Here is a 12,615-nt window from a genome sequence, read left to right on the forward strand (position 1 = left end):
GTAAATACAATTTAGCGAACTTATGCCTGTGGTGGCGACGTTTATCGTTCAAAAACCTTTTTCATTTTAGGACATTTCATTGTTCGAGGGTATTCCATTAATCGCACATGTTAAGTCGACGACGAGCCTAAATGACAACTAATCAAAAACAACCGCAATTTACAATGTTACCAGCCAGTTCTCATGCATCTGATGGGCATTGGACGATTCAATGCCAACCTAAAACGAAACTACGACTTAAAATGCTCATGCACTAAAGTGACGATATCCAAAAAGGGGGTTCCCCTTTAAATAATAATAATTGTGATCAAATTGTTTTGCTTGGATATAGCAAGGTGCCGACAAAATGACCGATTTATTCTCCGCATGGGAACAGCGAAATGTACATATATTCATTTATTTGATGTCTAGTTTTGTAAAAGAAAAATAACTACATGTTACGTAAAAATATAAAACGTATCAGATAATACTAACTCAGACGTCCCCAAATTTTATTTTGGCTCATATTTTCTGGATAGACAATCAATTTTGTGATAATGAAAAATGTCACTGTTCCATAGGGTACATATTACCAGGTAAACGAAGCGTGGTAACATAACTGACTGGAAACTTGCTTTTGACTAACATTGTTTTCTCTGTATCAGAAAAATTCTCCATATATATAGTAAATATAAGCATAGGAATTTTTTATCCTTCCCAGATAATTATATATTCGGTCAAGCTCGTCACATTAAACAATTTCTTTCAATGGAATAATCTACATTATATAGTCACGCGTTCCATTCAAAAACACGTTCCTTCGCATTCCTTCGTTTTAGTAGCACTCAAAAAATTCGTGTTGAAAATACTCTTCTACGCCCATAATTGTACCGAATATTCTATCTTTCACTTCTAGTTGTATCGGGGAAAAAACTATCCGATTGAAACTTTTCCGTATTTATTTCCACTAGTATTGAACGTTCAATGAAACCTAGATATTTTTCGGAGAAGGAAAGGCGATTAATGTGGGATATTTATATAACTCAATCCAGGTTCTGAATTCTGCATGGATCACAGCAAAATTCTAAATTCCGCTGGAGCATGTATCTGTAATGTAATTTAGTCGATTTTTCAAATCTTTCGAAAAACTGTAAAACAATATAGTGATATTTGACATTCATAACATATGCCATTGATACCAACTAACGCATTTATTTAAAGTAATTTTGAGAAATTTCGCGTAGCGCTAGACATCTTTCTCCGAGTGAACATAAGATTTGTGAATTTCTGTAGGCATTTTTATCCAAGTTCATCCATGAATTTGACAATATAGGGATCACATTTCAACAAAAAATCTACATATACGTTAGGAGTACATCATGTTTTTGTCTGTAAAGTGTGCGATTGTTTTGTTGTTTTTGTAGGAGTCTAACTCCCAGTCTATGTTTCACATAATGAGATATATGTGATATTGAAATACGAACGTCGACTCTCTAACAGGCGACGTTGGATTTCTAGGTACTTTACCGCAAGGTATCTCTCGAATCATGGGATTAGCTAATTATCATCATCCAATGATCGACATGTGATATGATTTCACATGAGTCTGGGCCAAACCATTATGCAAATAAAAATATAAGTTTAATGTATACACCATTACATTTGATAGAACCCATTAAATACATATTAAACAAAACAAAATATTTGCGTGATGTCGATACTTTACGTCGAAATAGTATAATGCGAACATTAACAGAAGTTTGAAGCAGCAAACGACTCTAAACGTGTAGTTGTAGTATATTAGGTAGTTTATAACTATGGCTCTGTCAAAACAAGTTTGTGATGACGAACTTTAGTTCATAATCCTTTATTCTTAATATGACGACATTGGCTATCAACTAAACTGATATTGGTCAACTACATTGACTTTAGTCAACTACACCGGCATCGGTCAACTACACCGGCATCGGTCAACTACTCCGGCATCGGTCAACTACACCGGCATCGGCAACTACACCGGCATCGGCAACTACACCGGCATCGGTCAACTACACCGGCATCGGTCAACTACTCCGGCATTGGTAATCTACACCGGCATCGGTCAACTACTCCGGCATTGGTCAACTACACCGGCATCGGCAACTACACCGGCATCGGTCAACTACTCCGGCATCGGTCAACTACTCCGGCATTGGTAATCTACTAAACTTACATTGGTCAATGAAAGGAGTTTGGCAAATAATTCACGTAGAGATACAAGGTTCTAATCAAAGGAATACACATCAGTTCATCCAAACGGTCAGCTGAGGTAACGCCTCGCTGTTCCCTTCTCTTACAACATCTTACCAACTTTCCAAAAAATCTAAGGCGTGGCAGAGTAACATGGTTGCAGCCGTTGATATAATCACGTGGTTACCGGAAATGTGTCTCAACGGTTAGAGCATTGAGAAATTGTCACTACTGAACACAATTATCAACCTGTTTTTATAAAATTACTGCAATTTATGTTTTAATGTCTACCTTAAACATGGATCTTATAACACTACTAAATCGTGTGAACCAAACGTGATGTCTCCACAAAACTATACAGAATTGTGAGTGTTAACGCACACAAATAACATTAATAAAAGAAAACTCAATCTGTACAGCTAACAGCTGGGGATAGGTTAATTCCCCCGCCAGCAGTGATAACGTTTTTAATAAAACGTAAGGAATTTAAATTCTGCCACAGGACCTATTGCCGCCAATGAATTGAAAGACAAACAAGCATATGATCATCCCTACATCCAGGTGGTGACACTTGCAAACTGTCAGTCATTTTTTCAAATATTTGACCACCACTCCAGATTGTGCACTCATACCAGTCAATATCTGAATTATTGTTTTCAACTCATGCAATATCCCATACACAAGATTTCTGAAAAAAACATGTCATTCCATTTTATCTTGTATTCGTTGGTTTAAAATGTGTAGTTAAAAAGGAGATATTTATTTATACAATTTTTAACGAGTTTGACTCAATTAGCTAAATAATAATGTTCCTTGGGGCATCTCATCTCTACAATATCTACTTAATAATTAGTCATATTGAATCAAAATATTGTAAGACATACATCTTTCAATGCTATCCACCTTCTAACAGTGTGTAAGATACATGCTTCTTTAGTCTCCTAACACATAACTTAATATGGACTAATGGTGACAGTTTTGGGATATCTTTATTTTATTTATTTGTTAAGTTACGTTAAAATATATAGGAAAAGTAATATTGCCTAACATCACAATTCTTCAGCATTTTACTAGACACCAATATTGAAAATAATTGCAATAAATGTAAAAACATAATGCAGAACTTTTGTATTGTAACTATCTCAATAACTGTTAATGTCAAAATTATTTAACTATGGAATTAAAAAAATACAGCGTATCAACTCATTGGATGAAAGCATATTAAAATATTCGAAATAGATTAGTAGTTTTGCATGTATGTAATCATATCATATCATAAATGTTATCATTTAATGAAGACATTATGTGACATTTACAGTAAACTAGTCTAGATTTACCACTTCCAAAACGATCATTTGTATAAAAACGTGAATAACAATAATTTGTTGCATCCGTAGAAATACAATTATATTTAAAGTGGAATACGGCCATGCGTGTACAAATTGAACTGCCGCAGTGTTATGAAACAATTACCTGATTATGATCAGAATGTAGAAATACTGCCACAACTCATCGATCAGATAGTTACATTTAGTGTTTTTGTTCTATGTTTCTTTCTCACGAGAAGAACTGTTAGAATTATTAAAATAAGTATTGTAATAATTAAAAATACCAAGACTGCCGCGAATCCAACACTCCAGCTATCGCCTTTTGGTGTACCTATAAATTGAAGTAATAAAACATTGATTAGTTGAGGCATAGACATTCAACGATATATCAGGTGGAGATCGAACGGGTGGGGATGCCTTACGCTTTTAAAAAGACATGACTTCGCTTCTTTGGTCATGTGTTGCAACACAGTGTCTGTCCTCTTTGTCATCTGTTTTGTTTTTACGATTTAAATATTCTGGTTATTACCTTGTATTCAATCGGGTATGATGTTATTTCAAATTTACTAACCTTCAAGTTTCATTGCCCTACCTGTGAATAAAAACAAACAAACAACATGGTCTTGTAAATACATAAATACAAGTTTGCATTTAAGTTCAATGATATATTTAATGACGTAGTTTCATGTAGAGCAGGATGCGATCACTTTTTTCCAATACCTGTTTGCTCTATGCTTGGAGGTACAAGAACCTTTCTCTCCATTATTTGATCCAGTATAGTATTATGGTTTGTTTTCTATCGCTGCGTGTTCTTGGAATGTAAATATCCCTCACGAATTATGACATTGTATTTCATTGAAACATGATTTAAACTCTACTCACTTCTAACTTCCAGTGGTCCAATCACACACGTCTGTGATTGGTTAAATGTTGAGTGTTTGGACGTACAAGTGAATGTTGCACCATTGATTTCGTTGCTCATGTCGACATGCAGTGATAGTGTCGACTCGTCTATTTGAATGCCCTTTTGGTTGTTCCCATCTTGGTCCCATTGTAAGGTTGCTGGAGGGTCACCACCTTTAGACATACAGGTCAGTAATACGATATCTCCATCAATGATGTTTTTACTTGATATTGCACACTGTGGATAGTTATCTTCTGGTGGAATGGCATCTATCAGAAGATAGAAAAATGTATAGTTTAAAATGTCACTAAAAGTAGATTATATTTAATTTTTTCCAAATTGCTACGTGTATCGGATTTTTGCAACTAGTGTCACATTTAAATTTTCGCAGAAGATGATCTTGTTTACATCTACAGTTGCTTGGCTACCATGCATGTGATTATTTTAATCGACTCTGAGCGCAAATGGTCGCCGATCTCTCGCCGAGTTCGAGAGTCACGTGGTTTATTTTGCCCTAAATACTGTTTCATTCTCTCATGTCTTAGCATTCAATGTAGATGTGGTAATGTAGGAAAATGTACACACTAACAACAACAGCCCCTCCCCCAACCATTTTTTTTCCCACCTATCCCCCCTTCTCTTTTTCTTTTTCTAATATTGCTTCATTTTATGCTGTTAATTACCTTTATGTATATCTTTTTGACATGTAAGATTATTTTGAAGTAATGTACTTTTGTGGGAATATATGTGAATAAAAAAAAACAAATTAAAAGAAAAAAAAATGTAGGAAAATGTAACACTGTTTGAGGGGCACTGAACAAGTCTTTGCGGCTAAGATATGTTTTATGTATGTAGAAAGTTGTATTACTATATCAGATTCAGTTTAATGCAGAACATGTTGATTTCAGTTGTCCAGGACTAACATCTCACCTGTATGTTTCAAGGGAAACAGGTATAAGCATTAATAAAAACGGCAGTAACCATCTTATGAATGACACGATATTAGTGTCTACACATCAATCAGAACTTAAAATTATGGTATTGCGATTTTCCAGGAATTTCACTATGAGTGATGAAGCCTTTTGTCTAGTGCACTCTGCGCTCTTGTCCCCTTTGTCCAACGATATCACCAGTTCACATCCTGAAATCTGCTGCAGTAACCCCGTGTCGTTTTATACAAAATACTATATTAGAGAAATAATATTCATCACTTTGTTTACCATCACCAAATGAATAACTATAAGCATAGTTACCCCCAATGTTCAGTTGCATGACGTTTGATGAGACCACTGGCAGTTCCTCTACACTTGATGTTAGTAAGCAATAATATGAGCCAGTATCAGGTTTACTGACTGAGTTGATATTCAAGTTGAATTCACCAATGGATTGGTCACCTCCAATGAAGTACCTACAATATGTTTGACGTAATCATAATTGTGCACATGTATACTGCTTTATTGTAAACAATGTAAAGCGCGTGTAAAATACATTGTATATTTACATGGAATTCGAACACGCGCTGCGCGACGACCATCGCGCTTTAAGGCAATCCTAAACTTCACAAATCTTCCTGAAAGTTCCAATTATTTAGAAGGATAAGTAGAGTTTAAGGCCGGAAATGAATAATTTTGATTTGTTGCCTACGGATTATATAACTTACACCTTCACTTTCTGTTCTCTGGTATCACAACATGTGTTGGCAGCCACACAACGCAATATCCTTCCACTGTGGCTTGGGAAGTAGTACCAAGCACAGTCCCTCTATCCCTCTATAGAGGGACTGTGTACCAAGGTACAGTGAACTTAATTATCTTTTTCTAACTTGCTCAAACTATTTTTGGAAATAAGATTATATATTTTGAATGTACTTTGGGAAAGAGTCCCTTAAGTCCCCCGTCTCTAACCTGAATCCTAACCCTGACACCGCGAGATAACTTGGTGTCCCGAAGAAGGGCAAATAATTAGGAAATAAGTAGGAGAGTAGAAATGGAGTGGTGGGTTAGAATTAGTGTTATGGGGGGCTATGTACTAAATATTACATTTATCACGCCAAAATGCTATGGGTATCAGTTTGGGTTCAAAATATGTTTTAATGGTAATATTCAACCAAACACTAGCATGAGAACACACTTATTGGTATTGTGCCATATAATACAACACAATACAATGTGTAAATGTACAATACCTATAACTGCTCAAAACACTTGTGTGCCAGCAACAATGACGGCGTTCAAACCGCCACACCTGTCTAAATTCGTCGTTATCTCAGTAAAATTTACTAATGTTAATTGTCGATTGAATAAATGTATTTACTGAAACTAAGCATACCTTGTTACGTAATTTTCGTCATTGTTAATGATTGTATCATTACTGATCACCTGACCATCTTTAATCCAATGAATGGTGCCTAATTTATTTTGAACGGTGCAGTCCATAGTGATATCCTCTCCTACCTTAGCATATATGTTGTCTTTTTTTGAAAACAGTCTTATTTCTGTCTGCAAAACTAATGAAAAATGAACAATGATGAGAAATGAACGTATTTACTGCATCTGTCAACAATTGTCATTTATGTTTGTAGTTATTATAGCAACACGTAAATTTTGTATATATGGAACAATGGCGCCGCCGACGTCGCTAGGTCTACTTTTTCTAATTTGATCGTGTATTGATATATCTTTGTCAGACTTTATTTGTTGGTAAGTCAGCCAGCCAGACATGATACACTCTGTCAGTAGTTAGTTTATTTACTGATCCAGTGTTTTGGATGCTTGACTAGTAATTCCACTTTGTTTATACTGTTATTTGCCTTCTACCATCTGCTTTGCTTTTAATTAGTATTGACCGGTTGGTTAGTTCACTTCCGAGTTTTTACATGGGAGACCACATATATTACTTACTGTCTACTGCGAGTGGTCCAACCTGGCATGTTAGATTGGTGTGATGTGTTGGATAGATTGATTCACAGGTGAATACGGACCCCTGTAATTCTTCTGTTATAGTCAGCACTAATCCAACTCGAATTTCTGTGTCAGTATCCAAGGTGATACCATCTTGCTCTTCGCCGCCATCTTGGATCCAACGTAATATTGCTGCCGGTTCGTCTCGTTCGGTTTCACATACTAAGATCAGGTTTTCTCCAATTATAAGTGTACTTACTGTACTTGGTGCACATGTAGGAAGAGGTGCTAAATTATGAAAAACAAATGTGTTATATTCACCACATAAAAATAATTGTAATTCAAAAATGTGTTTAGTAATTCATGTTAATATTGTGAATGAAAGAATGTTCAATCAGTAATAAACAACGCAAAAATACATAAACTTTAAATACTGATAACGTAATAATAATTGTCGGCTTCATTTTAATAAGAAATTTTCAGTAAGATACGTAATTTATGCAAAATGTTTTATAAATAGTTGACATAGTTCTGTGACCAAGCATATGTTTAACGCTATCACGAACATTATGTTAACATTGTGTTAGTACATGCGTTGAATGAGTGTGAGTAATGAGTTGTAAATAGCGCCACCAAGTCAATGGTCAATTGCTATCTATGTTTTTGTTAATTGCAGGATTACGTTCTATATTTAAATATGGGTTCCTATCCGGGCATTTGATGAATGGAGTCGACTCGTGCTTACGTTCGATGGGAGGTTCAGTTAGCAGTACGATTGTACCTTCAGAGGCACGTTCAGTGGCATGATTAGTTCGGCTGTCGGTTTGTTGGGAAGTTCAGTTGGTCGCGGGTTTGGCGTTACAATTTGATATGTGATATCATATTTACTTACGTTCTACTGTCAGAATGGCGGTATCACTAGTTATTTCTGGATGACCATTGGCTGACGTCACTGAACACACGTAATTACCAGCATGCTCTGCTCTCACTGACTGAATCTTCAAATTGTAATCAACAGAAGGAGTCGGACTGTTTATGGTGTACCCGGATATAGATGTCGTGATTGTAGAATCAGAACTTATGTCCTCACCGTTCAATGACCACACTAACTGCCCTGCTTTGTTACTTACAGAACAAAATAGTGTTACGTCATCGCCTTTATGTTCCATAATACTCAAAGGCTCAGTAATAAAATCTTGTAGGTCTGTCAGAAATTTAGAAACATAATATGTTAAAAACATGAAGACGAACATAAAAACAAGTGTGCCACACACAACAACCAGCAAGAGCGTGAACCGACCAAATTTTGAAGGAATTTTGCCAAAATTAATGCAAACCATCCACTATGCCTTGGGTTCTGCGACCCCCTATTAGATGTTGTTCCAAACAATTTGTGACCCATTTCTAAAAACACGCAAGTTGATTAATATAAATGGTAATTCTCTCAGAGATTTCTTGCGCATGTGGAGAGATTCATAGAAAGTTACCTATTAGATGGCATTTTCTCAATCACATTTCCTGTTGCTGCAGATTTATACCTTGATATATACTACTGATTAATACAGCCTTTATTATATTTACTTACGTTCAACTGTCAGAACAGCAGTATCACTGGTTATTTCTGGATGACCATTGGCTGACGTCACTGAACACACGTAATTACCAGCATGCTCTGGTCTCACTGACTCAATCATCAAATTATAATCAACTGATGGAGTCGGACTATTTATGATATACCCGGATGTAGTTGTTGTATTCGTAGAATTGGAACTTATATCTTCACCGTTCAATGACCATACTAACTGCCCTGCTATGTTACTGACAGAACAGAATAGCGTGACGTTACTGCTTTCTAGACAGTTTGTGCTAACCGGCTCAACAACAAATGACTGCAGTTCTGTCGGAAAATCATATAATATATTGTGCAATTATTTGTTATTATCAAAATCTGTTTTCACATTAATCCGAACGCTTAGGTCAATAACTGCCAAAAGTGTAATATTTCACAGCCAATTATAATTTACCTAGCAATTATGTCGTACATATCCATCCGTAATTGCTGCCAAAAACTCTAGGTGAAATATATTATTCAATTAACTACTCTTTACAATATTAATGTTTAATTAGTCTATAAATACGCTAATTCAATTGAAGAGTGAGGTTGAGTATTTCTGTAATATTCATTAAAATAAATAGCCACGTGACTGAACTTTGGATTATTGGTACGTACCAGTAATTCAAATGACTTAAGCATATATGTGTCATTGTTTGCATTTTGCTGTTCAAAATGTCATTAAGGATATGTATAGTAGAGTTTTTTACATATGTTATTTAAACTGAACTGTTTATATATTATACAATTCATAGCAATATCTATTTATTCCAAGAGTAATTCATAGCTCTATACTAAAAACAGTTGTCAATATGGACAGCTCGAATTTTTATAAATACCTAATTTGCATATATTTTAAATATTTAATTAATCACACAGTCAAGTACTAAATTATTTTAGAACATCTTTAGATAGTTAGCAGCCAGCGGCATTTCATAGGAAGTCAACATGTTTGTCAAAACCATTTCACAATCACTCCACTATTTATCCATCGGTATGCATAGTAGGCTAAATCTTTGTTCTAAATCCGAAATCAAATCAAAAAATCACTACTCAGTGATCACTATATCAGAGATTGTAGATGTGATATACAATACTTCGTCAGCGAATTTTGTTAAATTTACGCATGGTAAAGATTTGACTATCAAATGTAAAAACAAACAATTTCCTGCAATAAAGAGTTTATTTACTCAGTAGTCATTTGACCACTTGAAATATGCATCTAACGTAACATTGATTTTTAATTAGTGTGAATTTAAGCTGTGATATAGCTCACAATATTTCTATGAAAACAATTAGCGTGAATTTCTGAAAACCTCTAATACATCCTTTGATTCATTCTAGTTCAGTGGGAACATTAAAAGTAAGGATCATTCGTGATTAGGTTCGTCAAAAAAACATGTGATGATTGTAGTCTACTGCCATCTACCATCACAAAAGTGCAATATTGAATACAGTATATTAACTATTGTGTGTAATCCTCGAGCAATTAATTGATTTGAATATCATATATCTTGGTGCGAGGCGTTAACCAACCAATCTGGCTACCATCCATTTACTACAATAAATGTCCTTACCTTGTACTCTTAAAATTGCATAACTAGAAGCAATTTGTTCACTCCTCCCCGAAGCTGTCACACGACAAGTATACAATCCATAAACCCCAGAGTCTGCGTTTACAATTTGTAGATTATATTCTCCATTGTCTTGGTTTCCAGTAATTGAAAACCTGTTATCACCATTGGTGATCGTGGCGTCGCTGCTAATGTCAACACCGGACTTTGTCCAGATGACAATCCCTTCTTTATCTTTGACGGCGCATTCCATTACAACTGAATTACCAGCCAGTATAGTAGTGTCATTTGGAGTCGTGAGGAAGCTTTGGGGGTCCCTTACTGTTAAATAATAATAATCGACATTTGTGTTGATAAACATTGATTTTTCCAAATTCCAATGCGTTCTTTCCATACATTCCAATCATCTTAAGATTACCTAATTAAAGCTTAGTAAGGTCTCAGTCTGTATTCGTTGGTCTGCGCAACAGTCAAAGTCGCTATTTGCGTTTATATGATCATACGCATGCGTGGAGCGACGACCACCGCTCTTGAACTTTAAAAAAAACGCGACGTGTAAATTATTTTTAGTGTGATTTGTAATCGGTATGTAACTGAGTTTACAAATTACTTTCCTGCATGATTTAGAATTTGCTGCAATGTCTCGCCTTTATATTTACTGCATATCAAGGTGGCATTATCATATTTATTTACTTACTTTCAACTGTTAAAAGAGCAGTGTCACTGGTGATTTCTGGATGACCATTGGCGGATGTCACTGAACACACGTAATTACCAGCATGCTCTGCTCTCACTGACTCAATCTTCAAATTGTAATCAACTAATTGAGTCGGACTCGTTATGGTGTACCCGGATATAGATGTCGTAATTGTAGAATCAGAACCAATCTGATTAAAATCTGATGTAGTGTACGGGCTTTAATTATTTTGGCTATAAAGTTATTTTAATTTTAATTTTTATTACTTTTGTTATTAATGCCTTTTTATTTTATTTTATTTTATTATTTTACTTTGATTTTGATTTTGTGATTTTTTTAATTCCGCCCTACCTACATCTGAGCCGATGCCTATGTAACGAGATTTCAACGAGACCCACTATCGACGATTTTAGTCAACGAATCACATACCTCCTTCTATAGCGCACATGATGACGTCACCGGGCGGAGTCGGGTGGCAAACACACTCAAATAAAATGGCGGATTATACCGACGTTAGCGACCGAGAATAACACGGCTTTTCGGTAAGTTTATCATTGTCAAATGCAACAAAAGTCATTTTTATGTTAATATTGTGGCTCGAATGATTCGACTTTAAATCGTTATTTTGCATAGTTATTCTGGGAGTGACGATTTTGTTTCCGCCGTTTCGACCGAACACCAGTGTCTTTTTCCAGTCGCCTGCCCTGGAGACGGGTGATGTTTTGTTGAAGATCGGGCCAACATCGTCTACGGTATTGAAACCGTAGCCGTAAATATTCATCAAATTGTATCATCATTTTGTACATTATACAATAACTCTTTATTAAAGTAATTGAGCTGATTTGGAATAAAATATTTTTTATTGGAACACATCGCAATTGATCAGGAAATATTTTTTTGCTCCAATTTTCTGCGTCGATGCCGTGGGCCGGTGACCGTCATACAATTTAAAATCAGTTTGCATTGTTTACTATAGCTGTTTACAGTGTTCTAATCATTACGATTTACTTATTTTTTTGCTTCCATTCTAGATAATTATGCTCAGTGATGTAAAATTGAAGCGATGACTGAATGAACGAACCTTGGCTGGTGAAGATGTATCTGGAAGTGTACACATTTGTTGGAAGTGAAAAAAATATTAAATGTAATGACAAAAATTGTAAAATGCTGTGGAATTTCTTTTGCAAATAAAAATATACTAGCAATTTTCTATTAATGGTTTATTCAAGTGGGCAAAATATAATGTACAGAAAGATTGCCCGTAGTATCGCTACACTGAAAAGTAAGCAACCGACAGCCTGTATAAAAGGGGGGCTGTGATTGGTTGTTACTTATGCGAGATTTGAACGGGACTTACATAGGCGTCGGATCAGATGTAGGTAGGGCAGAATT

At 35.4% G+C, this 12,615-nt stretch overlaps 1 protein-coding gene and 1 long non-coding RNA gene across 2 annotated transcripts; one reads left to right on the plus strand and one right to left on the minus strand.

Annotated features, from left to right (window-relative positions):
• Nucleotides 1-3,178: 3,178 nt before the first annotated feature.
• LOC100368492 (neogenin-like) lies at nucleotides 3,179-10,892 on the minus strand. The gene is made up of 9 exons (XM_006821697.3): nucleotides 10,530-10,892; nucleotides 8,926-9,237; nucleotides 8,233-8,544; nucleotides 7,341-7,628; nucleotides 6,769-6,946; nucleotides 5,694-5,848; nucleotides 4,419-4,709; nucleotides 4,108-4,128; nucleotides 3,179-3,867 (listed from the first exon to the last, which is right to left on the minus strand). The coding sequence occupies exons 1-9, from the start codon at nucleotides 10,885-10,887 to the stop codon at nucleotides 3,725-3,727; spliced, it is 2,058 nt and encodes a 685-aa protein (XP_006821760.3). The 5' UTR covers nucleotides 10,888-10,892; the 3' UTR covers nucleotides 3,179-3,724.
• Nucleotides 10,893-11,542: 650 nt separating this feature from the next.
• LOC146746141 (uncharacterized) lies at nucleotides 11,543-12,428 on the plus strand. The gene is made up of 2 exons (XR_014929589.1): nucleotides 11,543-11,765; nucleotides 12,255-12,428. It is a non-coding gene; the product is annotated as an uncharacterized LOC146746141 (long non-coding RNA).
• The last annotated feature ends 187 nt before the right edge of the window (nucleotides 12,429-12,615 follow it).

This window comes from Saccoglossus kowalevskii, chromosome 5, assembly GCF_978046115.1.
Source record: "Saccoglossus kowalevskii chromosome 5, keSacKowa6.1, whole genome shotgun sequence".
Taxonomy (NCBI): domain Eukaryota; kingdom Metazoa; phylum Hemichordata; class Enteropneusta; family Harrimaniidae; genus Saccoglossus; species Saccoglossus kowalevskii.